General features: G+C 56.2%; 1 protein-coding gene across 1 annotated transcript; it reads left to right on the top strand.

The window, feature by feature from the left end:
• The first annotated feature begins 5 nt into the window (after positions 1-5).
• Positions 6-26,686, top strand: IGHMBP2 (immunoglobulin mu DNA binding protein 2). Its single transcript, XM_007171115.2, has 15 exons — positions 6-190; positions 1,915-2,084; positions 5,459-5,642; positions 5,852-5,949; positions 7,704-7,867; positions 9,364-9,564; positions 11,661-11,808; positions 16,217-16,391; positions 19,130-19,312; positions 19,592-19,710; positions 20,256-20,350; positions 21,333-21,456; positions 22,135-22,965; positions 24,449-24,621; positions 25,589-26,686. Exons 1-15 carry the CDS (start codon positions 105-107, stop codon positions 25,784-25,786), a joined length of 2,949 nt encoding a protein of 982 aa, XP_007171177.2. The 5' UTR covers positions 6-104; the 3' UTR covers positions 25,787-26,686.
• The last annotated feature ends 1,251 nt before the right edge of the window (positions 26,687-27,937 follow it).

The raw sequence follows: 27,937 nt of genomic DNA, 5'->3' as shown, positions 1-27,937 counted from the left end.
GTGCGTCGACGCACCGGGCCCGGCCGGGAGCACCGCTCCTCGCGGCAGCCGGAACTCGGCGGCTCTGGACCTCGGCTGCTCCGGGCCGAGCTCGGACTGCGGCCATGGCCTCGGCGGCAGTGGAGAGCTTCGTGACCAAGCAGTTGGACCTGCTGGAGCTCGAGAGGGACGCGGAGGTCGAGGAGCGCAGGTATGGCCGCCGGCCCGGGCCTCGGGGTCGGTCCGGCGGTTCCCCCAGCCCCCCCTACTCTCCCAGCTCAGACCCCGGGCGGACCTCCCTCCTGGGGGCTCGGCCTGACCAGCCTGGGGGTCGGGATTTGCCCTCCTGACTCCTCGAGTCCGGATCGCGGCTGTGAAGGGGCTCGGCCTCCCCCAGAGATAGAGGCCTCTTCACCCCCCGGGGCAGCCCGTTCCGTTTGGGGGACCCTTAGGAAGGGTCTGTTCTCCCCCTGAAGTCCCCCCTGAACTTTGCCTCGTAGGTCCTGCCTCTCTCCTCAGTTCCATCCCCAAAGTGTTCTCAGCCCTCTTCCGTCATCGTTCCCTCTGTCAGTGTTTGCGCCTGTTCCGTGCCAGGCCCCGAGTGAGATAGAGTCACTGATGGTCCCCTGGCGGCTGGGTTTGAGCGGAAGGGGCAGGTGGGAGCGGAAACAGTTCCCTTCCAGCGTGATAAATGCTGACCCGTGTGTGCAAGCAAAGTGCTGTGGGAGCAGGAGGGTGGACAGCTGACCCTGGGGAGCCTTAGGCTGAGGCTGGCTTGGTGGAGGAGGTGGTGCCTGAGCACAGCTTGCAGAAAAATAGGGGTTCAGGTGGATGCGGGGGAGGATATTCCTGGAAGAGATGTGGGGAGGAAGGGCAGCCCTGCAGGCGAGGGTGGAGCCCTGAGAAAGCCGGGCTTGTTTCCGTAGGGCTGAAACTTTGAGAGATGACACTGAGGGCTGTAAAAGCACCCCACATACATCAATCCCTTTAAACCTCACGTCAACTCTGCGAAGTTGGTTACTGTAATTCTCGTTTTATGTCTAAGGAGGCTGAGACAGAGAGGTTAAGTCACGTGCCCCAGGTAACACAGATGGAGCCAGGATTTGAGTTCGGGCAGGCTGATCCCAGAGTTTGCACTCAACCGTTGTGCTGCCCAAGTGGAGAGGATTTGTTTTAGAGGTTTTTGATCGTGATGGTTAAGAGCGTTTGCAGTCCTGTCGACCTCAGTGGGATCCCAGCTCCATGATTTATGGCTGGGTGACTTTGCAGCCTTAGTTACCTCATCTGTAAAATGAGATCATTCTCACACAGCAAACCAGTGAGGTGGGAACACAATGATCTCTTAAGTCAAGTGATCAGCACAGTTCAGAGTACAGAGTAAGCACCCATGGGAAGATAGGCGGGGGCCAGATTGGGAAGGGCCTTGTGGAGAAGATTGTATTATATTCTTGTGCAGAGGATGGGCCTCGGCGCAGTTAAGCAGGTCAGGGAGGTGAATAGATTTTCATCTTAGGGGGATCTGTTGGATGTTGCTGCTGGGATTGGCTGGGGAGAACCCAGAGGTAAGGAAGTTAGGAAGCTCAGTTTAGTCCAGAGACGGCCAGTGATGTGGGCTTGAACCAAAGCTGTGGCGGCGAGGATGAGGCAGGGGTGGATTCTGGGTACAAATGGGAGGGGCCTGGTGGGACTCAGTGACACACAGGACCCAGGACAGAAGGTGAAGATGAGCGAAGGTTCTGTCTTGGGAAACTGGGAGGAGGGCACAGACCGTGCTGGGGCTATGGGGAGGGGGCAGGTTTGAGAGGGGGCAGGTTTAGAGTTTCCCTGGTCACCCTTAGTGCCTGTGCAGAGATCACCATCTGTTCTTCCTGCACGGTTGGAAGTAAAAACTGGTAAAATACAAATACTGAAGTCTCAACATTGGGTGTCTCCCAGGTCCTGGCAGGAAAATGTCTCTCTGAAAGAACTCCAGAGCCGAGGCGTCTGCTTGCTGAAGCTGCAGGTATCCAGCCAGCGGACCGGGATGTACGGACGGTTGCTGGTCACCTTTGAGCCCAGGAGATGCATATCTGCAGCTGTGCTTCCCAGTAACAGCTTTACTTCCGGTCTGTGCATTTTTCACATAGGTGGACGTTGAGTATTGCTGTCTGCAGATGTGGGTTGTAAAGACCAGGTCACATACGACCAGTTGGGGAATAAAGCATTGTAATGGAAAACTCTCACTTAGGAATTCAGCAATTACGAGGCTTTTTGGTAGTTTAGATCAACGCTGTCCAGACTGGCAGCCACCAGCCACGTGGGGTTATTGAACACTCGAAATACGGCTAGTGGTTGCTGCTCGTATAAAACACACATGAGATTTTGAAGATTTAGTACAAAAAATTTAGAATATCGAGTAATTTCTTTGAATACTGATTATGTCTTGAAATGATAATGTTTTTCATATATTGGGTTAAGTAAAACATGATTAAATTTACCTGTTTCTTTTGGTTTTTTAGTATGGCTACTAGAAAATGTAAAATTACACATGACTCTCACATGTCTCTTGAATAGCTCTGGTCCAGATGGTTCAACGTGTGTAGTTGTGTATTCCCAGACCTTCCTTGTGCCAAGGATGCTTTGGCTAAACTTGTGGCAGCTCTGCTGGAAAGGAGGGGCAGTTAGAAGAAGCTTCTTAAGCTCACACCTGGGATGCTTGTTTTATTTATTTTTTATTTTTATTTTTTCCTTTGGCCATGCCGCACAGCATGCAGGATCTTAGTTCCCTGACCAGGGATCGAACCTGTGGCCCCTGCAGTGGAAACGTGGAGTCCTAACCACTGGACCACCAGGGAAATCCCTGGGACGCTTGTTTTTTTTTTTTTTTTTTTAATTTTATTTATTTATTTAGTTATTTATGGCTGTGTTGGGTCTTCGTTTCTGTGCGAGGGCTTTCTCTAGTTGCGGCAAGCGGGCCTAGTTGCTCCGCGGGCCACCGTGCTTCATCACGGTGCGCGGGCCTCTCACTATTGGCCTCTCTTGTTGCAGAGCACAGGCTCCAGACGCGCAGGCTCAGTAGTTGTGGCACACGGGCCTAGTTGCTCCGCGGCATGTGGGATCTTCCCAGACCAGGGCTCGAACCCGTGTCCCCTGCATTGGCAGGCAGATTCTCAACCACTGTCAACCAGGGAAGCCCGGGATGCTTGTTTTTGATCAGACCTGGAAACTGGGGGAGGGCAATGCTGCCGAACGCTGTACTTCCACTAGAAAAGTCTCTCTGCCTTGTTTTGGTGGTGACAGAGTTTGTTGGTTTCACATTTCGATTTTCTAGACTCTTGCCCCACAGCTGTTGGAATACGGACGGGCTGGGTTTGGAGACAGATAGGAGGAGGGGAAGCTGCTGGTTTGGAGTCAGATCTTACACTTTGCTGTTAAGTGGCCGAGAGTCAGTCACGTGTCCTCTGAAGAACAGAACCAAGGGGATTACAGTTGAGCTTTCGGCCTCGCCATCAGGATGAGTGGGTGGGACTGAATGTACGTGCAGGGCGTTTGTAAGCTCTGAAAACCAAAGGAATAATATGTGTTCAGTTAGTGAGTGTTGTGGAGTGAACGACCTGAGAGGTTGATGAGTAGCTGATAAACAGGAAGCCAGCTGCTGATGTGAAAAAGTACGGAGCTGAAAACCTGACGTGTTGCCTCAGCTCCTGATCAGACGTAGGTGGGGTTGTTAGTTTCTCGTCTCCTGAAGAGCAGTTTGAAGGCTCTGTAGCTGAGAGATGTGAATTCTGCAATGTGGGACCCTACTCGGGGCGGCCGGTGGGGAAGTCACAGTCGGGACGGGGTCGCCTGCGCTCAGCCTCACGGAGGCCCCCGTGCGCAGAACCGGACCTCGGGCCCAGGGGCGCTGCTGCCACCTGCTCTTCATCTTTAAAAGTCGGGGCGGGAGACAGAAGAGATTCGAGGTGTGGATGAAACTCATTGGCTGGAAGGAGAGCAGCTAGGACTAAGAACACGCCTCATGCCTGGCTGACGTCTGGCGCGTACTCTGACTCGGAATACATGGCGTGTGAGTGTGTGGGTGGCCCCGGCTGCACCTCAGCGCGGATCCTTGTTTGGTCAGAGCCATCTGTGTTCAAGTGACAGAAACCCCGAGCCAGGTGGGCTGGAGCAGGAGGGGGCCGCAGGGGTTGTGATAGCTGGAAGGCGGCTGCAGGGCTCAGAGGAGGTCACCTGGGCTCGGTTCCGCTCCGCCTCTCGGCTCCGCCCTCTCCTGGGTCGGCTTCCTTCTCAGGCGCCAAGTGGTAGCAGCTCCAGCCCTCACGTCCTCTCCAGTTGCTGGTCCAGCTGGGAAGGGTGAGGGCCTCCTTGCAGCTGTCCACCCGAAAGTCTCACCACGTCTCAGGGGCTCTGATTTGGTCCCTTGTCCATCCCCGAGCCAGTCGCTGGCCAGGGGGCACGTGAAGCCCTGATGGGCTCGGGTGTGGGTCGTGTGCTCCGTCCCGGCATCAGGGGGAGCCTCTCAGACTCGCCTGGTGATGGTGCATCACCAAACAGCTGCCGCAGGAGTGGGGCAGCCCAGCTGAGCGGGCAGCAAACCGCACTGTCCCTCCTCCATCAGTGTTCCCTTTCCACCTGGAATGTTCTCCCCCAGGTGAGCCCGTGGCCCCCACTCTTTCCAGGGCCCACCCTGCTTCCGGGTCACCCCTCAGAGAGGCCCTTCCCACACACTCTGCAATGGCACCCTCGTCCCTCTCCACCCTCTGCTGCACTTCATCTTTTTTCTCTTTTTTAATACATTTATTTATTTTATTTGTTTTTGGCTGCATTGGGTCTTCGTTGCTGCGCACAGGCTTTCTCTAGTTGTGGCGAGCGGGAGCTACTGTTCGTTGTGGTGCATGTGCTTCTCATTGCGGTGGCTTCTCTTGTTGCGGAGCATGGGCTCTAGGCGCGTGGGCTTCAGTAGTTGTGGCACAGGGCTCAGTAGTTGTGGCTCGCGGGCTCTAGAGCCCAGGCTCAGTAGTTGTGGCGCCCGGACTTAGTTGCTCCATGGCATGTGGGATCTTCCTGGACCAGGACTCGAACCCCTGTCCCCTGCATTGGCAGGTGGATTCTTAACCACTGCGCCACCAGGTAAGTCCCTGCACTTCATCTTAGCTAAAGCCCTTGGCTCTGACCCCTGTAGGTTTTCGTATTTGTTCCTCTCCTCCCTAATGTGAGCTCAGGGACCGTGTTTTATTCCTAATATAGACCAGCACCCAGAACGGTGCTGGGCACAGAGGAAGACTTGAAATATTTTATTGACTGTCATGTTTGTTTTAAATAGTTCATTGAGCTCCAGTAAATTTTCACATATGATGTTAGTTAAAAGTATTTTTTTTACTGACTTCACTTCTAATGAAAGTAACAGATACAATGTTTGAAATATGCTGGAATTTGTTACATGAAGTAATTCACGTTTAACTTTGTTCAGCGTTTATGTAACTGGTCTTTGCTTCTGTAGGTGACATAGTGGGTCTGTATGAGGAAGACAGTCAGCTGGCCACTGGGATCCTGACCCGGATCACCCAGAAATTGGTCACCGTGGCCTTTGACGAGTCCCATGATTTCCAGTTGAGTTTGGACCGAGAGCATTCCTACAGGCTGTTAAAACTTGCCAACGACATCACTTATAAGCGACTGAAAAAGTAAGTGTATGTGACTGGAGGTCACATGTGACATTTTCCTTAAACACACCTCCCTCCTGCTGGGCAGGAGAGGGCAGGCACAGCCAGTCTGGGGCGGGTCGCGTGCCCCTCATGGGAGACGGCGGGCGGCAGCGTTGCGTGGGGCGTCGGGCGCTGGGTTAATTGCTGGTTTTCACTAAGCTCCTAATTTTCATTTTCTCCTTTGTCAGAACTCTGATTACCCTAAAGAAGTATCATTCTGGCCCCGCGTCCTCGCTCACAGAGGTCCTCTTCGGCGGATCAGACCCCAGCCCTGCCAGTGAGATACGTAAGAGCTTGTAATTTTCCTTTCCTGGTTGAAATCACCATGGACAGGATCTCGAACAGTGAGACCCTGGGCCATTTTAGCAAGAGTTTGAGAATGTACAGTGAGAAGAAATCTACCTTAGTGTCTTTTTATAAGTTTCTTTGTGTGACTTGCTAGAACTAAGTCTCTTTCCTGTACACTGTGTCAAAGAAGTAGCTCATTCCATTTTTTTTTATGATGTTCTTTCTAACATATCTAAATATTGAATATTTTTGTTTTGAAATGCGAGGGTATTTCTTCTAGCTCAGTGCCCTGTGAGAACAGAGGATGGCTGATCATGCTTCGTGCTCAATAGCATTTTTTTAAAGTTTGAAAAGTCTCAGTTCTAAGTGCATTTGATTATTTTCTCAGTATCCTTTAAATTGAAGACAGTTTATTTCTAATTGTAAGAGTGCCGTGTATTGGTCATAGAACGTTTGGAAATAAAGAAGCATATAAACAAGGGAAAGAAATCACTCGAAAACCTGCCACTTAGAGTGAACCTCACTGATACGTGTGTGTATTCTCCTAGTTGTTTTTCCACCTCCACATAGAACGGTCTGACTTACATACAGACACACGCATGTGCACATGTACACACACACACACACACACACACACACACACAACCCACTGTTCTCACGGTGGTCTGTGCAATTTCTCATCTCCTTCAGTGTCTTGGAGAAGCTCATTTTGAGAGGAGTTTATCACCTCATCAAGCAGCTGCCGGTCATTGAACCACCCTGTAGATGTTGGACTTGGCCGGTTTTTACAGTATAGCTTCAGTCGTTCTCACACAAGGACCACCCCACACCCTTTTCCTGTCAAGCCGGTGCTCATACCGTGGCGGTGTGTTGGCTCTAAGCTCAGGGCTGCTTTGTAACTTCTCAGATTCCAAAAGCACTCAACATTTCAATACGATTTTATTTCTGCCGACTGTTTACCGAGAGGCTACTGTGAGCTGGGACGGGAACTAGCACGGTATTTGCTGTGTTTCAAGGAACCCGATGTGCCCTGGTTGTAGCCAGCGTCCAGGGGAGGAGGGGACACGCAGGAGCTCTGGGTCGGATGCTCCGTTGCTCTCTCTGAGTCTGTCTCCATCTTACCTCCGGGTCGGCACCCTATGCCCGTGGGGGTCAGCGCGCGTCTCTGCTGCGGGCACCGCGGGGCGGAGGCTGCGGGTGCGAGGCTGGATTCAGCGGCACCTGCTCTCAGAGCACGGAGCTTACGAAGCAGGTCGTCAGAATCGGCCGTGGAAGATTCAGAACAGAAACATGGTCCTGGATCTGCTCATAATTCTTTTTGTTGTTTGTTTTCATCGTTTTATGGGCGCTTAAAGAGGGACACTATGGTAGAAGTGAATCTGTTCCCAGAAACATTTACTTCGCAAGAAGCTGTTATTCTGGAGTATGAGTTGGCAGACCTTTTCAATAAAGGGACAGATGGTAAACATTGTAGGCTGTGCCGCCTGGTGCGGCGGCGAGCTGCTGGGGACAGTGTCCCAGGGACCCCGACTCACCGAGCAGGCGGCCGGCTGGGCTTGGCCTGCGGGCCACACAGTCTGCAGATTCCTGGTCCAGGAGAACAAAGCAGGTTGATTTTGCGGTGACTGGCTGACCCCTGGGGAGGGCCGGCTTTCTCCCCGTTACAGCCCGCATTTCTGTCGGCACACGCGGGGTCGGGTGGCGAGCGCCGGGTGACGGGGAGCTGGAGCCTCACTGTCGCTTGTTCCGCAGCCCCCCTGACCTTCTACAACGCCACTCTGGACGCCTCCCAGCAGGAAGCGGTCTGGTTCGCGCTGTCCCAGAAGGAACTCGCCATCATCCATGGGCCTCCCGGCACCGGGAAGACCACCACTGTGGTTGAAATCATTCTCCAGGCTGTGAAACAGGGCTCAAAGGTGGGCAGTGGGCACCGTGTCCCCGCCGGCACCCCTCACTCCAGTCTGCCGTGCTCGCAGGTGCCCAGCAGGGCCCCAGCCTGGGCTCTGGGGGACTCGGTGGGCAATGCTCCTGAGTGTTTACTGACCGAGCACTGGGCTGGGCCCTTTTCGGTCTCTGACAGCGCCTGGGGTGTGGGGCCGTGCTTGGGACCGTTGGTCTGGGGTGGTGACGTCTGGGTTACTGTCGACCAGGCCACGGGCCAGGAGCCGTCCGCTCAGCACCCATGCGCTGTGCTCAGGCCCCTGCTGGGCACGCCGGGCGTGCAGGTGACCAGGGACTGTCTGTGCCATTCAGGAGAAGACCCTGCAGCCGGTTGCCCGAGACAGAAGTGTCTCGGTTAATCAGGTGGTCTGGTGAATTGGGCAGAGTGCAGGTTACCGGTTTCCGAGATGTGGAATGTGATATCGTGTGTTATTGTTCGCTTAGATTTTTAATGGTTGAGAAAGGATCTTTCATCTTCATCTGTATCAACACAAGTCATCGTGGATTCTGAGCACATGGAGAGCTTTTTAGAAAACCTTTCTGAGTCATAAACGTTGGATAAGGATAAGAATTAGAGCAATATGGTTCACGTTTGTAGGTTGACATTTCCTGGGTGCTTCTTATGAACGAGGCACCTTTCTCAGTCTTTCCAGTGTTCGCCCCTTTAATCCTCACAGAAGCCCCAGGCGCGGGGACTCTATGGTCTCGGGCCCCGTCCCTCCACAGTGGGTGGCAGAGCCAGGACTCAGACTCGGGCGGCACTCTCCCCAGAGCCCCTGCTCCTGCAGGGAGAGCCATGTTGGTTACAAGGCCACGTCCAATGGTTTCCTGCAAATGACTGTCTTGGCAAGACGTTTACCAAGAAAAGCTGGTGAAAGATGACTTACTGGCAGGGAGCAGATTTGATGGTTTAATTGGGTGCCTCTGTTTCAGGAAACAGTGAAACAGGAGACACCTGTGTTCACGCTTTGGTGCAAACCGCCTTTGGCCACCTGGATGGGGTGGGGACTCCCCTCTCCGCTTCCCCTTCCCGCTCCACCCCCTCCTAAGAGCCAGACTGCAGTTCTGGAAGCAAGATTGAGCCCATTCAGAAAGGTTTTTCCTCATTCCGCTTTGTCAGATGATAAAGTGACTTGATGGGTGATGAGACGGGTGTCCCGGCCCTGATTATCTCAGGGCACTTTGAGGCCTTTCCTTCCAGTTGCCGGGCATCCTTTCTGGTCCTTTGGAGCCTAACAGGTTCTTAAGACTGGAGGTCTAGTATCCAGATGTGTCGGTTTGCAGTAACACATGTCCTGCAGACTGTCTGCATCCGTCCTTACAGCCGGACGTTTACACTGTAACATTACTGGTTGTGCACGTTCCACCCTCCTCTCTTTAACTTTCAGACTTTCCATTTGCTTAATGTAAACTTAAGTGATTTCGTTAGAAAAGAAATCACCAAGCCTGAGTTTGCGCTGCGCTTCCCCAGGTGCTGTGCTGCGCCCCCTCTAACATCGCCGTGGACAACCTAGTGGAGCAGCTGGCCCAGTGGAAGCAGAGGCTCCTGCGCCTCGGGCACCCCGCACGGCTCCTGGAGTCCGTGCAGCAGCACTCCCTGGACGCGGTCTTGGCGCGGGGTGACGGCACCCGGATTGTGGCTGACGTCAGGAGGGACATCGACCAGGTCTTGGTGAGCAGCTCTCAGCCGGTGTCCGCCCTGTGTGTGGTGTCATGATCTGCAGTCTTTGCCGGCAGTGCACTGTATCCTCTTCCTGCTTTTCTCTGGCCTTTGCCGATTCATGTACTTATCGCGAACGTTGGGACCGCCCATTTTTGGTAGAGACCTGTGCTCAGCACTGAACAGGGACTCACCTGTCTTCAAGACAGTTTCATGAAGAGGCGAGCAATTGTCTTGCAGAAAATATTCCTCTTAAGGGTTCCCTGTGTCTGGCATGTTGGCTGGATAATATCGAGCAGCAGAAAAAAAGCCTGAAAATAAAAATTCAGAAAATATGCGTCCTCCCTAAATTTCTAGTCCATTAATATAAAACATGGTGTGACCCTTGTGAACGAGAGCTAGGTAGGTGATAGGTCAGTTTGAGATGGAGTTTTCTCGTGCAGTTCAGAACTTTCGAGCTCTTTGGTTCTCTAGTTTACACGTCCGCCCCCAGTTCCCTTAATCGCGTGTCCTGCCCTGTATTTGCTCACCGCCAGCCCGTCTCACTGCCTCACATTTCTCTCCTCATGTCCGGGGCTGGTGCGAAGACTCAGCCTTCCCCACGGACCTGTGGAATAGTGGGAAGCCCAGAGGCGGAGACCAGGACACATGCATGTTACTCAAGGTTAAAGGCGCTGTAGGAATTTGCAGTGATGTGATTCGCGCCGTCACACATGTGCATGATTTCATTTTCTTTTTTTAGTAATTTTATTTATTTATTTATTTACTTATTTATTTTTGGCTGTGTTGGGTCTTCGTTACTGCACGCAGGCTTTCTCTAGTTGCGGCAAGCGGGGGCTACTCTTCGTCGCGGTGCATGGACTCCTCATTGCGGTGGCGTCTCTTGTTGTGGAGCACGGGCTCTAGGCGCGCGGGCTTCGGTAGTTGTGGCTCGTGGGCTCAGTAGTTGTGGCTCGCGGGCTCAGTAGTTGTGGCTCACGGGCTCTAGAGTGCAGGCTCAGTAGTTGTGGCGCACGGGCTTAGTTGCTCCGCGGCATGTGGGATCTTCCTGGACCAGGGCTCGAACCCGTGTCCCCTGCATTGGCAGGCGGATTCTTAACCACTGCGCCACCAGGGAAGCCCAATTTCATTTTCTTGTTCCTTTTTAAATCCATGCTTTTTGGGACCTCCCTGGTGGCGCAGTGGTTAAGAATCCGCCTGCCAGTGCAGGGGACACGGGTTCGAGCCCTGGTCCGGGAAGATCCCACATGCTGCGGAGCAACTAAGCCCGTGGGCCACAACTACTGAGCCCGCTCTCTAGAGCCCGCTAGCCACAGCTACTGAAGTCCGTGAGCGACAACTCTTGAAGCCCGTGTGCCACAACTACTGAAGCCTGCACACCTAGAGCCCGTGCTCCACAAGAAGAGAAGCCACCGCAATGAGAAGCCTGCGCACCGCAACAAAGAGTAGTCCCTGCTCACCGCAACTAGAGAAAGCCCGCATGCAGTAACGAAGACCCAACGCAGCCAAAAAAAAAAAAAAAAAAATCCATGCTTTTCAGAGTTTTCTTCTCTGTAAGTTAGACCTCCCTCCTGTCATTCCGGCTAAAACCCCTTCTCCAAAGCAGGAATCACAGATAAGGAAGGGGTTACATGTCTTTTGCGTATGGAAATAAGTCAGGGTCTAGGTAGACATTTTGGGGGCTGAAGAAAATATTTTACTCTCTTGACAAATGTGGAATAGTGAGAGAAACTCAGCTTCTCTACTGAAACCCAAATCCTGGCACGAGCAGGTGCTTTTTCTTCCCCAGGCGTATGTCTGATGACTGTGCAGGGCAGGGCTGGGCTCCCACCCCTGGGCTCGGCTGAGCTTACAGTTCTTGGAGGACCTACACTCTCCCTTCCTCCCTCTCCCTGTGGAGGTGACAGTGGCTCTAAGGCCAGTCAGGATGTCACCTGTGTGGATCTGTTGCTCCTTCAAGAAAGACTTTTGAGTTTTTAGCGCCTTTGAAGGGACTTACGGAAGTGGACCAATTGATGATAAATAAAAGCATTTTGTGTATTAAAAGGAGCTAAAATAAGTGCAAAGTCGAGCCAGAATTATGATGTTTTCTTTACTTTTCCTTACAGGCAAAAAGCAAAAAGACCCAGGATAAGAGAGAGAAAAGTAATTTTCGAAATGAAATCAAGCTGTTAAGGAAGGAGCTGAAGGAGAGGGAGGAAGCAGCCATGCTGGAGAGCCTGGTGGCGGCCAACGTGGTCCTCGCGACAAACACAGGTGAGGGGATGGGCCTCCACCCCATGTGGCCTCGAAGAGGGCTGGGAGTATGCCCTCTTCCTTGGTTTTCTGTAAGAGTTTGGTAGAATTGTCTTTAAAATTGGGTAGAATACACCAATTCCAGCCCTTCGGGGCCTGGAGTTTTCTCTGTAGGGAGGTTTCTTCTTTTTTTTTTGGCCACACTGCACGCTGGCGGGATTTTAGTTCCCCAACCAGGGACTGAACCCGGGCCACGGCAGTGGAAGTGCCGAGTCCTAACCACTGAACTGCCAGGGAACTCCCTGTAGGGAGGTTTTTAACTGCAAATTCAACTTCTTTAATTGATATAGGATATTCAGGGTGTCTCTTCTTGAGTGAGCTTGTGTCTTTCAAGGAATTTGCCCATTTAATCTAAGTTGTTCAATTCCTAGGCATAAAGTTGTTCATAATAACCCCTTATCATTTAAAAGTCTATAGCATCAGTAACAATGTCACCTCTTTTGTTCCTGATGTTGGTAATTGGTATCCTCTCTTTTTTCCCTGATCTTCTGGCAAGAGGGTTATTAATTTATTGATCACCTCAAAGCACCGGCTTTTGGTATCACCAGTTTTCTCTGTTATTTTTCTGTTTTCTGTTTCATTGATCTCGGTATTGGTTCCTCTGTTGCTTCCCTCTTCCCGCTCACGTGGGTCTAGTTTGCTCTTCAATTTCTGTTTTCTTCAGCTGGAAGCGGAGGTCATTGATTTGTATTGATTTGAGACCTGTTGTCTTTTATACTATAGGCATTTAGTGTCATAAATGTTTCCCCATGTACTGTTTTCACGACATCCCATAAATTCAGATGTATTGTGTTTTCATTTTCATTCATTGTGAAATACTGTCTCATTTCCCTTTTAATTTCTGTTTTTGACCCATGATGATTTAGAAATGTGTCATTTTCTTTCCAAATATTTGGAGGTTTTCCAGATAGCTTCCTATCATTGATTTCTAATTTAATTCCATGTGGACAGAGGACATACTATGTACGACTTGGATCGTTTCATTGAGACTTATGGTCCAGAATGTGGTCTCTGTGAATGTTCCACGTACCCTGGAAAAGATTGGGCTGTCTGGTTTGGTTGAAGTGTTTTATAATGGTTGATAACTGTTGTTCAAGTCTGTATCTTACTGATTTTCTGTCTGTGTGTCCTATCACCGAGCGAGGGGTGTTGAAATCATCCGTAACTACACATTCGTTTATTTCTCCTTGGAGTTCTGTCAATGTTTACCCTATGTCCTTTGTAGCTCTTTTACTAGGGGCGTAAATGTCATGTTTTCTTTATTAATTAACCAATTTATCATTATGAAATGACCTTCTTTATCCCTAGTATGTTCTTTTTTTGAAATCTACTTTGGTATAAAGATAGCCACTTCAGCTGGAGACCACATTTAGCTGCTTTAGGCCTTTCTAACATGGCCACTTGGTTCTTAAAAGCCAGCAAGTGAGAGAGTCTTGTAGCAGGATGGGTTATAGTCTTCCGTAATGCTACCGTGACATGACACCCCATCACCTTTGCTATATTCCTGTGACTAGAAGCAAGGCACGGGTCTGGCCCACACTTAAGGGGAGGGTATTACACGGAGTGTGAATACCGGGAGGCCAGGGTCAAGGAGGGGCTTGCCTTGGGGTCTGTCTGACACAGCCTCTCGTGGGGGCTACTCTAAGGGACAGGGTCCAGGTTCTGATTGACTTTGTAATTATTGTTTCGCCCAGTTGCCTCTTAAATCAGATAGGACAAAAACAGAATTACAAAAACGCTTTCATACTGTCTTTTGTTCTTACCTATGTAGTTGCCTTTATTGGTGCTCTTTGCTTCTTCGTGTGGATTTGAGATACTGTCTAGGGTTCTTCATGTCACCCTGAAGGGGACTCCTTTTAGTATTTCTTGAAGGGCAGGTCTCAGCTTTTCTTTACCTGGGAATATCTTTTTTCTCCTCTGTTTTTGAGTGACTCTGTTTTTAGAGGTAGAGTTCTTGGTTGACAGCCTTTTCCTTTTAGTTGTTTGAATGTGTCACCCCTTGCCTCTCGGCCTCTATGGTTTCTACTGAGAAGGCAGAGTTAGTCTTACTGAGGATCCCTTGTATGTGACAGGTTGCTTCTCTCCTGCTGTTCCTTCTTTGTCTTTCGGCAGCTTGACTGTGGTAAAAGTCTCGGTGTGTTCCCTTTGGGTTAACCACGTGGAGTTTGTTGAGTCCCCTAGATGTGTGCCTTGTTTTTCATCAGATTTGGGAAGTTTTCAGCCATTATTTTTTCCAATATTCTTTTGGCCCCTTTCTTGCTCTCCTTTCCTTCTAGGGCTCCTATTATGCATACGTTGGTGTACTTGACGGTCTTCAAGGTGCTGGTCATGGAATTAATTCTTTATTCTTTCTGTTCCTCAGACTGAATAATTCAGTTGGCCTGTTTCCTGATTCTTCTGCCTTTTCAGATCTGCTGTTTAGCCCTTCCAGTGAATAACAGTTTTTGTACTTTTCAACTGCAGACTTTTTTTTAAAAAAAAATAATTTCTGTATCTTTATCAATAGTCTCTATTTGGGAAAAAAAAAAAAAGTCTCTATTTGGCGGGATGTCATTCTCAGACATCCCTCACCTTCACCTTCTGTGGGCGCAGAGCCCCAAGGTGAGCCAGAGGTGAGTGCGTAGGGCCTCCTCTGGTCTTTCCCGAGTGTGCACACAGCCCTTACACGAGTGTGGCTTCTAGATTCCCGGCCACATGTCAGAGCTTTCAAAGCCCACGGACGTCTCACTCCCCAGGTTTTCCTTCAAAGCTCTGGTCATCCTGCTTTGCGCCAGCAGTTATCCACGGCCTCCAAGAGCACTTGTGTGCAATGGTGGCCTCTGGTTGTTTCCCGCTGACACCCCCTGGGGAAGGGCTGTTTGCACAGGGCAAGCTCCAAGTCAGGTCAGATAAAGACAGTCTTGCGAGTGGGACCTTCCAGGGAACTAGCAGCACGTCTGACAGTGACAGTTCTCTGGGGGTGGGGCTTCGAAGGAGTTCTGTCCCCAGTGGGGCAGGCTGCTGCTTTTCACTGTGACTGCAGGCCATTGGTTTCAGGGCCAGCACAGAGCTGGGAGCGGTGCCTATGCGCAGGAATGCCACAGAGCCCGCTCTTCTTGCCCAGAGTTAGTCAGTTTTCGGAGCAGACACTCCTGGATTGCTGTAAGCTTTGGATTGATTGCTGGAGTTCTGAAACAGTCGCTTCTGACAGCTTTGCCAGTGTTCTTGTTGCTTTAGCGGTGGAGGGAGTTTCCAGAGGCCCTTAGCCGATTCTGCTCACATTCTTCTCTGACTGACTTTAATGCAGCACCTGCTGGAAATCACAGCCGCCCCTCCGTGCAAGGTCAGCATGTGGCCTTTTAGGTCCCTCCTGCTTAGACTGGGGAACGGGAGTGAGATTCCTAGAAGCGCTTCCCTTTGCAACGTGAAATCACAGCCATAATCCAGGCACAGCTCTTAGCTATCCAAAGCCCCGTCCCAATTCTGCCTTCTCTGCAGACAGACTCCCTAACCGTCTCTGAAAAGTCGGGCTCAGGAAATTTATCAAGATGTAGGTCTTAGTCATAAGATAATATACATCTTAACATAATTAACCTAGGGGAAAAGGGCAAGAACTCACATTTGTAGCATTTGTTAAAGCCTATCATCTTGTGGCAGGCACTTGATATATATTATTTAATATGTGTGCTACGTGTTTATATATGTATTTGGACAACCAATATGTGTTACTTGACACATCCGTGCTCTGTTAGTTTGTAGTATGTGTAACGGTCTGTGAGATGCAGGTGTTGTCCACGTCTGTAGATGAGGAGCTGGGGTCGGGTGGCTTGCCCAAGGCCTCGCCGCTGTTTGTGAGCGTGGGCGTGGGCCCTGGGTCTTGCCCGCACTGGACCTTGTTCCGCTGTACGGCTCTGTGTTCCACGGAGGAGGCGCTGGTGCGGTGGTTCTGTGTTGCTGGTACTTGGGGGTTTTTCCCTGGGTGAACGCCCAGCAGTTCATTGTTCTGTGTGTTCAAGAGAACACCTAAGAAGAGAATTAACTAAATTCTAAATTCAGAAAATGATACAGAAATAGTGTTTAGAATTAAGACAGCCTTCCAAGGATTTGGGGTCCCAGCCCCAAAGGGCTGATTGATTTTGGTGAATGGAACGTTGGAGTGGCCCATGGCCAGGGGCGCACTGCTTCACACTTACACGTGGAGTGGGCTGGAACCGTGAGCTCCGGAAAGTCCTTGCCAGGTTTTATTCCCAGGTGCAAGCATATTACACGAGCCTTAATAGAAGACTAGATGATGAAACAGTGGCTTGTTGGTGGCTCTTTTGGGGTGACTGCAGCTAGGATGACACAGCCGGCGCATCCTGTAAAGGCTTACGGTTCTGATTTCGACCAGGTGCCTCTTCGGACGGTCCCCTGAAGCTGCTGCCAGACGGCCACTTCGACATGGTGGTCATTGACGAGTGTGCCCAGGCCCTGGAGGCCAGCTGCTGGATCCCCCTGCTGAAGGCCAGGAAATGCGTCCTGGCCGGAGACCACAAACAGCTGCCCCCCACCATCATCTCTCACAAGTAAGGCCCCTCCGCCCCTCAGCTGCCACCCCCTTGTCTCTCCCTCGAAGCCCAGCCCAGAAGCCCCGGGCTCACCCGGAGGCCCTGGAGGTGCTGGGAAGCCTGGCCGATGTGCTGACTTAAGGATGTGCGGTGGGCAGGTGGCTCCTTGGGCATCTGAGCCCCCACTTCGGCGGAGGGAAAAGCCTGGGGTCCCCCTGATCGGAGGCGTGGTTTCAGTTACACCGCACAGAGGAAGTAGGGTCTCAAGATGTATGACTCACAGATGCCAGAAGAGGGGACGCGGCCAGTGGGGGAGGGGCAGCCGTCCAGCCCAGGTCACTGGAGAGCGGCTGGCAGACCTGTCGTTTATAAGCTGGTGGGGGCCGAGGTCACTGGCTGTTCCCGGGCTTCACTGTCAGGGGTGGTTGTAAAAGGCGCCCTGGGCGAAGCAGAGCGGGAGCCGGGAGCCCTGAGCTCGGGTCCTTCCTGGGCGTGCGGGCTCTGGCATGAGCGGGATGGTCACGCTGTGAGGCCGCCCGGGCAGCAGCTCCGACAGCAGTGGGGTTTCTCATCCCACCGGGGGTGCCGTCCTCCGTGCGCTCCGCTCCTGCACTTGCTCGTTTAGACGGCAGCTCGGTCAGACGTGTGCTCCCTGAGGTCGCGGGTCGAGTGGTGTCCATCCTTGCGGCCCCAGAACCGGGCGCGTGCTCAGTCCCTGCCTGTCGAGTCGACGTCCTCTAACGGGGCGGCAGGTGGAGGTGCGCGTTCGCGTGGGGGTCCCGGGGGAGAGCTGGTCCCCTGGGTGGCTGCGTGACTGACTCTGGCTGATTGACCCTCATCTGCAGGCATGTCCTTCCACTGAGGGTGCGAGGGGTGGCTCAGGGGACCGCGCTCCTGCCGCTGTAGAGACGCAGCAGTCAGTCCCTGGTGGTGTGACTGCTTCCTGGGTGCGGCCTGCTGCTGCCACCCAGCCTCTTCACCCCATCCACAGACCCCCCAGGGCTCCGGCCACGCTGGCCCCTCCGTCCCTCCTCCCCGGGTGTCAGGGGTCCCGCCCGCCCTTCATTCACTTCTCTGTCATCCCCGTCGACGGCTCGCTCACCTGGCTTTCTCAGCACTCGGCACTCCTGGCGGTGGTGTGCATCGGTCCATTGTTTACTTCCCAGTGGGAGTGTGAGGCCTGTGAGGCCTGGGGACAAGGCCTGGCCCTTGGCGTCCCTGAGCAAACTGGCCGCTTCCGGGCCAGCTCCCACGCCCAGGTCTAGGGGCGGCTCCCAGAGGCTGAGGCCCCTGCGAGATCAGGAGATCTCGGCCCTCTCCCTGCTGTTGCTGTTGGAGACGAGGGTCTCCTCCAGTCCGTGCGAGGGAGGCCGTCGGTGGAGCTCGCAGGAGGGGAGTGGGGACCCCGGAGCTGAGGAGTGTGCAGGTCAGGGTCCCCCGGGAAGGGGCGTCCGGCCGGGGGCTTCAGAGTGAGGGCGCAGAGCGTGGGGTGAATAAAGTGGGAGACGGGGGAACGTGGTTTGGAAGATGGTCCTGGTGGGAGCGGGCGTGCGTGTGGGGACGGGCTCGGACGCTCTCCAGAAGCGGGGCCTCGGGGGCATCGATTCAGCAGCTGGTTCCGGAGGAGGCCCGGGGGGTCCTGGGAAGCGGGTCTCTGGGTGGACGGTGTGCCCTCGGGGAGGGGGCACCGTATGGTGTCTGTGGAGAAAGTAGGGTGATTTGGGGGGAAATCTGTCTGGGGGGTCGTGCTGGGTGTTTCTGGGTTTGTGTTTGGGGCTGGTAGTCACTTCACCCCTCCTGTCCTTGGCGCTGCTTTTAGTAGGTACCTTTATTAAACAGCATCAACTGCAGAGGTCTGGTCAGTCGCGGAGGGAGGACGGATGCCTGGAGTAACCCTGGGCGCGCTCCCTCGGTGGTTCGGGGAGGCTCTGGAGCCCGGCGGCCTGGCCGGGTCCTGGCTCTGCGGCTCACTGGCTGGGCGGCCTCGGGCTGGTCTCGCTCTCCTCGTGTGGAACATGGGAAGCGTACCAGTAGCCGGCTCAGGCTCTGTGAGGATGAGGCGAGTTAATCGGTGTAAAGTGTCGAGAGCGGTGCCTGGTGCGTGGGAAGCACCCAGCAGCCGTCAGCTTCTCCTCTTGTTAGTAGTGGACTCCTCACGGCCGGAGTGTGTTGGAAGTTTTAAAAGCTTGTCTGTGTTAGTTCCCTTTAGCTGCTGTAACAAATTACCACGAACTCAAGCAACAGGGGTTTATTAGCTTACAGTTCTGGAGGTCCAAAATCAGTCTCTGTGGCTTGAGACCAAGGTGTGGGCGGGGCTGGCTCCTTCCGGAGGCTCCGGGCAGAATCGGTGCCTTGGCCTCTCCCAGCTCCTGGGGCCACCTGCCTTCCTTACCCTGTGGCCCCGCCTCCGTCTTCAAAGCCGCCTCTGCAGCATCTTCACAGCTTTCTTGTCACATCGCCTTCTCTGATGCTGACCTTCTGCCTCCCTCTAAGAAGGCCCCTGTGATGGCGTGGGCCCTCCCGGATGACCCGGGATCCTCTCCCATCTCCGCTCCTCCCCTTTGTCACCGAGGTCACATGCTTGCAGGTCCCGGGATTAGGATGTGGGCACCTCTGAGGGGCCGCACCCTTAGTTCTAGGGCAGAAGTGGGGCGTGGGTTGCGTGCTGAGGTTTGAGGACTGCTTTCCTCCCCGGCCCCTGGTTTCGGCGGGACTCAGGACTCAGGCCCTCCCTCCTTGTTCTCCCCTTGGGGCAGGGCCGCGCAGGCGGGGCTGTCGCTGAGCCTGATGGAGCGGCTGGCGGAAGGGCACGGCGCCAGGTCGGTACGGATGCTGGGCGTGCAGTACCGCATGCACCGGGCCATCGCGCGCTGGGCCTCGGAGGCCCTGTACCAGGGACAGCTCACGACCCACCCTTCCGTGGCCGGGCACCTCCTGCGGTGAGTGACTCCGCTGCACCCCCGTCCCCTGTGTCACCTGAACCACGTTCCATGAAGATCTGAGAGTGAAAGTGGCCTCTGAGACTGGATTTCTGCATTTCGCCCTGGAGAGCTGGGTCGGGCTCCTGCAGTCTGAGGTCCCTCGCTCTCTGCACCGTCCGCTGTCCTGTCGGGGCAGGGGGGCGGGCTGGGGGAGAAGGGCAGCGGGGCTCCTGTTTCTGGGACCCCAGCGCCGCTCTGTCGCCGGGGCCTCGTGTGTTCAGTCTCACCTGTGTGCAGGGACCTCCCGGGGGTGGCTGCCACGGAGGAGACGGGTGTCCCGCTGCTGCTGGTGGACACGGCCGGCTGCGGGCTGTTTGAGCTGGAGGACGAGGACGAGCAGTCGAAAGGGAACCCCGGTGAGCCCGCCTGCAAAGTGCCAGCCTTTCTGCTTAAAAAGACCCCGAGCTGCGCTTTGAAAACAGAAGCCCCTCTCAGTTGCCCATGTCACAGAGGAGCCGGGTGAAGGGAGGGGGAGGAGGTGAGGGCACGTTGCTCGCTGGGGAGGTGGTCCTGAGCCAGACGCCCTGGGAGGTTGAGTTCCCGACGGGCGGGCGGCCCCGAGTCAAGGGAGCGGGTGGGCCCAGGCCACGTCCTGTGTCCTCGTTCAGAACCGAGTGGCCCGGCACCGCCTGGCTTGGCCTTGGGACGCGACCCTGCTCACTCACAGGGCTGCCAGTCAGTGGGACGCATGGCCGTTCTTCCGCTGCAAGAGGAGACTCCCGTCAGCTGCGGGTCCTGTGCTGTTTGCCGGGCCTGGCGGCCCCTCTGCCCCAGGTTGTTGGCTCGCAGGAGTCAGGCCCAGTGTGAGAGCAGCCTGTCGGCACAGACGGAAAAGCGCTTAAAAAACAGGTGTGCAAGGCGCGCCCCGCCTCGTGCTGAAGAGTCGCCCATTTCCCTCCAGGTGAAGTGCGCCTCGTCAGCCTGCACGTCCAGGCGCTGGTGGATGCCGGTGTCCAGGCCGGCGACATTGCCATCATCACGCCATACAACCTGCAGGTGTGGGGCTCCGCTGTCTCTGTGTGTGTCGGGCAACTCGCCGCCCCAGAGGGGCCAGAGGGAGAGGGCGATTTATGGGCTCTTGGGACGAAAGCTCCAGGGTGGAACTGACCACATCCTGACTGGTTCCAAGGCTCAAATGACCTCAGCAATGGCCTCCGTCCACCTGTCCGTGTTTTCCCCCTGCCATGCCGTCCCCTGCCCCATCCTGGGCTCTCGCCTGGTTTGCTGTGTCGGCTGCGTTTTCAGGCCTGCCCTCGGGGGCCAGGCAGCCTCAGCCCGACGTCGTCCTTCCAAGGTGGTCCCGGGGGCCGCCTGTCTCCTTATGGCATTTCCCACGGGAGTCTCAGCTTTGAGTCTTATTGGTCCGGCTCAGGTTGTCCCGTCCCTGAGCCGCTGGCCGTGGCCGGATGCTGGGTCCTCGCCCCTCCCGGGGTCGGCCTTCCAGCTCATGGGACACCACGGGGCTGGCGCGGCTCCGGAGGCTGCCCAAAGGAAGGTCGGGGGCGCGGCTGTCGCCTGGAGAAGGCCGTGGGTCGGGACCAGCAGACACAACAGACGTCTGCTGCCTTCTCTTGGGCTTTTCTGCCGTCTCCCCTCTCAGTGCCTCTGTGCTCGTGAAGCAAAGCCTGCCTGCTTTGGTAGGAAAGACGTACCTGCTTCAAAGCATTGTGAGGCCCGCAGATCAGTTGCCGTCCCGGTTTGGAGGCGTCACACGTGGGGGTGTCTGAGCCAAGCGAGATGGTGGCACTCACGTCAGCGCTGGGGTGTGGGTCACAGCTGCCACGTTTGTGTGCTGTCTTATCTGTCGTGCGCACGCCCGCGGGAAGAGCGGTTCTCGGAAGCCTTCTCCCCGAGGCTCCTGCGGGGCCTCCCTGGGGCCTGGCAGCTCTGCAGGGCCAGGCCTCCGCCGGGCTGAACGGCAGCGTGTCCAGGCCGCCCCGACCTGGGCTGTGATGTGTGGCCTCGCTTGGTGTTTCAGGTGGACCTGCTCAGAGAGAGCCTCACACACAGGCACCCGGAGCTCGAGATTAAGTCCGTTGACGGCTTCCAGGGCCGAGAGAAGGAGGCTGTGATCCTGTCCTTTGTCAGATCCAACAGGAAAGGTGCGGAGCTGGGAATTCCCTGGTGGTCCAATGGTTAGGACTCGGCGCTTTCACTGCCCAGGGCCCAGGGTCGATCCCTGGTCGGGGAACTAGGGTCCCACAAGCTGAGCAGGGTGGCTGGGGAGGCCGGGACGCTGCTGCAGAGGGGGGCCCCGAGAGCCCAGAGCTTGTCTCCTGGCCTGCAGGCCAGTTTAGCCTCCGGGCATGGCTTCTGCGGCCAGGGCTTGTGGATGTTCCATCTGGTAAGAAAATTGCACCCAGAAACAGTTGTTAGTTAACGGGCTCTGTGAGTCGTTTCCAGTACGAGGTTGGCAGCAGATAAGAGGGGGGGATAAGCTGAGGCGGGGGAAGAACACACTGGAATGTCCCTGGCGCTTTCCCTCGTGTGTCGGCCGCAGCTGCAGCCCTGGGCTGTGTCCTGGGTCTGGGCTTAGGGAGAGGACTTTGTACCGACTTGGGAATGAGCGGCAGTCTGGTAACGGCCAAAGCCCCAGGTGGGACCTCAGGACCGTCCTAGACGGCGGCTGGGGGCCGAGGGGTGGGTGCTGAGCGACGGGGCCCCTGGCTGCGGGGGTGGACCGAGCCACGTTGTTCTTCTCGGGTGATGGTCGCTGATGGGGGGAGGCCTGCCTTCCTAACCCTTAGTCTCTGCTCCCCGCGCCCCCGGCTCGTGTGCAGGTGAGGTTGGCTTCCTCGCCGAGAACCGGCGCATCAACGTGGCCGTCACCCGCGCCCGGCGCCACGTGGCCGTCGTCTGCGATTCCCGCACCGTCAACAGCCACGCCTTCCTGAAGACCCTGGTGGACTACTTCACGGAGCACGGGGAGGTGCGCACAGCCTTTGAGTACCTCGACGACATCGTCCCTGAGAACTACTCCCGTGAGGGTGCCCAGGGCCCTGGCCAGGCCGGCGCGAAGCCCCGCGGCTCTGCCGCGACGGCCAGGAGGGCTCCCGGGAGCAGGCGGCCCACGGGGGCCGCGCTGGGTCGGAAGAAGCCGGGCACGGCGCCTTTGTCCTCCGAGGCCCAGCCTCAGCCCAGCCTCAACGGAGGCGGCCGGGAGGGAGCCAGGAGCAGAGAAGGCGCAGAGCAGTTCAGGGCCGTGATAATGGAGTTCGTGGCCAGTGAGAAGACACAGCTAGAGTTCCCTGCCTCCCTGGATTCGCAAGACAGGATGTGGGTCCATCAGATCGCGGAAGAGTACGGGCTGAGGCACGAAAGTGCCGGGGAGGGGAAGGAACGGTTCATCACCGTGAGCAAGAGGGTCCCACCGGCCCCTGCGGCTCCAGCACCCCCGGCAGGGCCTGGCAGCAAAGCCCCTCTGTGTCCAGAGCCCCCCAGCCCTGCGCAGACAGAGCCCCCCATCGGGGAGCAGAGCAGCCGGGGCCAGCCGGACCTGAAGGCGCTGCACCTGCAGAGACTGCAGAGGGCGGGGAGCCAGCAGGAGCTGCGGGCCACGGGCTCCGGGCCGCGGAAGTTAGCAGAAAAGAAAAAGAAGAAAGAAGCAGAAGGTAAGCTGGTCGACTCGCGAGAACATGGGCGTGGTGTCCCCTTTACCGGGGAGTTTGCCCCACCGCAGACCCACCTGCCACCCTCGAAAGAATCAGGAACCCCTTGCCGGTGGTGCCCCTGCCCTGATCCTGCACTTTGTGCCGGGTTTCAGTCGGTGTGGTCTGAGTTCCCCGAGGGCCGTGCTAGTCACAGTGGCCTGTGTGCCCGGGGCCTCGCCTAGCGCCCGGCAGGTAGGGAGCGCTCAGAGCTTCTGCTGCAGGTGAAGGGCCTGGAGGAGCAGCCGGCGTGGGCCCGGGGCCCCTGGGAACGGAGGAGCAGCTGCAGCGCCCTGCTGCAGCAACGGCGCTCCTTCCACGGGCTCGCGGGGTCCCAGGCAGGGCCGCGCACTCCGCTGTCGCATCCCGGGCTGTGCTGGCCCTCTGCTGGGGCGCCCGGGGCCTGTTTACTCTGCACCCCCGTCCCTTACTGAGATTGAAGGTCCAGGGTCTGGATTTTCTGGAGACGCCTCAGTGAGCTCTGTTACAGCCGCTTCCCTCTTGGCAAGACCGCGAAGCCGGTCCCGTTCCCCGTATCCCTTGATGCCTGTGTGCAAAGCTGCACGAGCATAATTCTCAGCTTTCAAAGCCAGCCTTCCTGCGTCTGAGGGTCCATCTGAACTCGCTCCATGACATTTAGTGAGCGACCTCTGTGTGCCAAGCTTTGCGCTAGTGAGCAAGACAGACGCCACCTCCGCCCTGTGGGAGCTGACAATCTGATGCGGGAAGGAGATGCTTCACTCCTGTTTAAACCCCACTGAGAACATGTAACTGCCATGGAGGACGGGGGCCAGGAAGGCATGACCGGAGGACCTGGCCTTCCTTCCAGAGGAAGGTGTGGGGCGTGGCCACTGGAGGACCGAGCGCCCTGTGGAGACATCACCCCATTTCAGGGGTGCTGGCACTGCTTGGGGTTTGAACTGCTTGAACACTTCTTCAAGCAGCCAGAATTATGGTGTAATTTCAGAATTACGACCATATTATAATTGTGTCTCTTTTCCTCTTCTGAGCGTTTTCCTACAACTTTAAAAGATTTTCACACACCTGGTTACGAATGTTAAGGTTTTGTTAACCCTGGCCGGTGAACGTGCAGTAGTTCATCTGACCATTACCCTGGAGGCATGGTAGTTTGGGTTTTTTTGTACTTAACGAGGTAAGGAACATTCTCACATTTAAATGCTTTTCTGGATTTAAGAGGATGAACTTTGTGCAGGCCTGCTTCCTGCACTGCCAGCCCTTTCTGGAAACTCATGCCTTCACTGCCTGGTGTGACTGGTCGTCGGTTCGGTGAGGGACCCAGCTCGATGGTGCGTCTGCTCACTCGCTGTGGCCCCGAAAGCAGGAGGCCGGGCGCAGCTGCTCGATGGGGCAGCCGTGGGCCCAGCGGGAGAGTTCCGGTCCAACTTCTTTCTCCTTGCCTGTTCGGGTGACACCTTTCTCCCCTCAGGACCCATGACCATAGATCTGCCCGCCGGGGAGGACTTTGACGCCCTGGTCTCGGCTGCCATCAAGGCTGACAACACTTGCGGCCTCGCCAAGTGCACAGCCAGCGTCGTAACCCTGGGCCAGCTCTGTCTGCACTGCGGCCGCCGTTACTGCCTCAGCCACCACCTGCCCGAGGTACGCGGGCCCTCGGGCTCGGGCAGTGGGGAGGGCGGCAGGGCTTTGTCTCCAGGGCGCAGATCCTGGGTGTATGCACCCCATGCAGACTGTGGGCCTGTGTGTGTGTGTGTGTCACCCACATACTGTGGGCCTGTGTGTGTCACCCACATACTGTGGGCCTGTGTGTGTGTGTGTGACCCACATACAAACTGTGGGCCTGTGTGTGTGTGTGTGTGTGTGTCACCCACATACAGACTGTGGGCCTGTGTGTGTGTGTGTGTCACCCACATACAAACTGTGGGCCTGTGTGTGTGTGTCACCCACATACAGACTGTGGGCCTGTGCCTGTGTGTCATCCACATACAAATTGTGGGCCTGTGCGTGTGTGTGACCCACATATAAACTTTGGACCTGTGCGTGTGTGTGTCACCCACATACAAACTGTGGGCCTGTGCGTGTGTGTGTCACCCACATATAAACTTTGGACCTGTGCGCGTGGGTGTGTCCCCCACATACAGACTGTGGGCCTGTGTGTGTGTGTCACCCACATACAGACTGTGGGCCTGTGTGTGTGTGTGTCACCCACATACTGTGGGCCTGTGTGTGTCACCCACATACTGTGGGCCTGTGTGTGTGTGTGTCACCCACATACAGACTGTGGGCCTGTGCGTGTGTCACCGCCGAGCAGATAGACATCACCCTGCCAGGGAGGTGTGGTAGCCGGTGCTGCACTGGCATCTGCTCGGAGGAGGGTCTGGGCAGGGCTGCAGGAAGGGTTTTGGGCTCTAGCTGCCAGCCCTGCCAGGGTGTGGACCCTGCCCGCCCCCCACCCCCAGGAGCCCGTAGGTGAGGGTCCATGTGCGGGAAGGATAGGGAGCCCCTCCGAGGTTGGTGCTGGGGCTTCATGACCCCCGAGCTCTGCAATGGCAGAACTGGGGGCCTCTTCCCCCGCGCCCGGCGCAGCACCGCCTCTTGTGTCCCCCAGATCCACGGCTGCGGGGAGAGGGCTCGCGCCCATGCGCGGCAGAGGATTAGCCGGGAAGGGGTCCTCTACGCCGGCAGCGGGACCAAGGACAGGTCCCTGGACCCTGTCAAGAGGGCGCAGCTGCAGAGGAGGCTGGACGAGAAGCTGGACCAGCTGACCGGCCGGCGGAGGGGCAAGAGGAAGGAGACGGGGAAGTGAGGCCGGGAACCCCACTTCCTGCACCGCCTCTGTGTCTGAAGCTGTGGCCGCCGGTGAGCGGGGCTGCCCCCGGCGTCTTTCCGTCCCCGGCGGCAGCTCCTGGCGACAGTGCTGCAGGCAGAGCCACGCCGTCTCCCCGGTGACGGGTGAGGGGGCTGCGGGAGCCCCGGGCGGTTAGCTGCTCTGACGCGGTGGGTCGCGGTGGAGAGGCCGGGGGCACAGCTAGGGCCAGTGGCCGCTTCTCAGGGCTGCTGTAGGGAAGGCCCTGGAGTGCTGCGTCCCCTTCCTCACTCCCGGCCCAGGCCATTCCCTGAGATCCCGCCCTCGGAATCACGGGCTGCTGCTTCCGGCGTCGGGAAGGTTCTGTTCCCTCGGACACCTGCCTGGGCCTCAAACTCCATAAAAGTGATGTCCCCGCCGTCCAGGGCTGGCCAGCGTTCAGCCCGTCAGGTGAGAGAGGGCGCACAGGTGATGTCTCGGAGCTGGCACTCCTGCGTGCCCGCATGCACGACTCGCCCCTCGTTGGGGCTGTGACTCACCGAGGCCGTCTTCTGTCTGTCCCCTCGTGGCTGCGGTGGCCCCAGCCTGACCTGACAGCTCTGGCCGTTCTGCTGCTGTGCAGGCCCTCGGTCAGGCCCAGGTGTGGTTCACGAAGGCTCCCTGGCCGGCGCCTGCCCGTCCTCGGCGCCGTTCCCGGTGACGGTCTTGGGAAAGAGCCACCCCAGAGCGCCGGCGCTGCTGACCCCTGCAGACCCAGAGCCCCCGGAGGTGTCCTCCCGGGTCCTTCATTGAAGAGAACCCCAGGGGGATGTATTCTTTTATCCTCAGAGTTTTATGTGTTTCAAAGGGATATAACTGATTTAAAAACTCAATAAAAATATGTGCACGCGGTCCACAGTATGTGTTATGTGTCTCCGATGGTCGTTCTTCCCCTCTTTGCTCAAAGCGTCACTTTCCGAAGTGGTTGAGAACCGGTGAGCGCAGGACACTCGGGGCCTTGGGGGGGAGGTGGGCGCCGGCCACGCGGGGCAGCTCTTGTCCTGGGGACAAACGACAAGGGGGAGAAAACGTACCTGTTCTGCTTGATTTTCTACCAACTGGAACGAAAGTTTCAAGTTGGCAGGTGTAGCACTGTGAACTGGAGAGGAAAACACAGGGTCCGGCTCGAAGGAAGGACAGCGCTGAGGATGCCGCTTTGCCTAGAGCCGCCGCTGGAGAAGAGGCCGGGCCTGCACGGGGCCTCCGGGCGTCGGTCTGGCTCCTTCCCTGTCACCTACTGCGCCCTCCCGCCCCCATCGTCATTCCCATCCCCGGGGCCCTCAGAGCCACTGGTGTTCAGGTGTCTGGGTTTTTGGCCTCAGTCTCCCTCTGGAGCTCCCGCAGGTGCCGTTTATCCAGCATCTTGATGGAGCCTGTCCTCCCCACCAGGCCCACACGCTTGACCACCCTGCGTTTGCCAGTGCTGGGCCCCGCCCCCCGCCTGGCGGCCCTCTCTGTGCCCCCTCTCATGGGGACGCCCCACCCCTGCCCAGGCCCGACACCCACTCTGCACCACGACCCCTCCTCCTCCCCCTTCCGTGGACGCCTTCCTCGCTCGCTCCCGTGAAGTGGCTGTAGGGCTGAATTTTTCAGGGAGAGGAAGGAGTGGGGACCCGGGTGCATTGTGTCTTTAAGTGCCACACACGGTCTGGTGATGATTCATGTCAGCACAGAGGGCACTGCCTCGTGTAGAGCCGCAGTTCCTGCTGCCCTTGAGGGCCCTGGCTGGTGGGAAATGTGGACGTGGCTACAAGGTCACAAGGTGTCTGCATTTGAAGCATCGTTTCATGGTTGCTGAGGGGTACGGTGGCAGCTCTTTTGCCTCCTGAGGGTGCTAATCTCCCTGCCTCTGTGGTAACAAGCCCCGATCCCCTCGCCACAGGGAGGCTCTGGGTCCTCGGCTGGATCAGAGAACACACCCTAACAGCCACAGGAGGACCAGGTTCAGGGATGGGCCAGAATCCAAACAGGGCCCATCAGGGATCTACCCTGGGGTCCACAGACAGATGCTAAAAGAAAAGTGTTGGTTCTTCTTCCACCAGGGATGACCCACAGCCACCCCTCCTGCCATCTAGAGGAAGCCTGTCTGCAGGAGAGAAGGAGGCCAACACA

This window comes from Balaenoptera acutorostrata, chromosome 9, assembly GCF_949987535.1.
Source record: "Balaenoptera acutorostrata chromosome 9, mBalAcu1.1, whole genome shotgun sequence".
NCBI classification, from domain to species: Eukaryota; Metazoa; Chordata; class Mammalia; order Artiodactyla; family Balaenopteridae; genus Balaenoptera; species Balaenoptera acutorostrata.
The sequence above is the reverse complement of the archived record's forward strand: the minus strand, read 5'-3'. Positions and strand labels throughout refer to the sequence as shown.

What these genes read in the sequence shown, in the direction of transcription:
- IGHMBP2 (XM_007171115.2), top strand. Translation starts at nt 105, where the DNA reads ATGGCCTCGGCGGCAGTGGAGAGCTTCGTGACCAAGCAGTTGGACCTG. An exon ending in CAGCCCTGCCAGTGAGATAC is followed by an intron (nt 5,950 to 7,703) that starts GTAAGAGCTTGT and finishes CTTGTTCCGCAG; the next exon opens with CCCCCCTGACCTTCTACAAC. An exon ending in TGTCAGATCCAACAGGAAAG is followed by an intron (nt 21,457 to 22,134) that starts GTGCGGAGCTGG and finishes GCTCGTGTGCAG; the next exon opens with GTGAGGTTGGCTTCCTCGCC.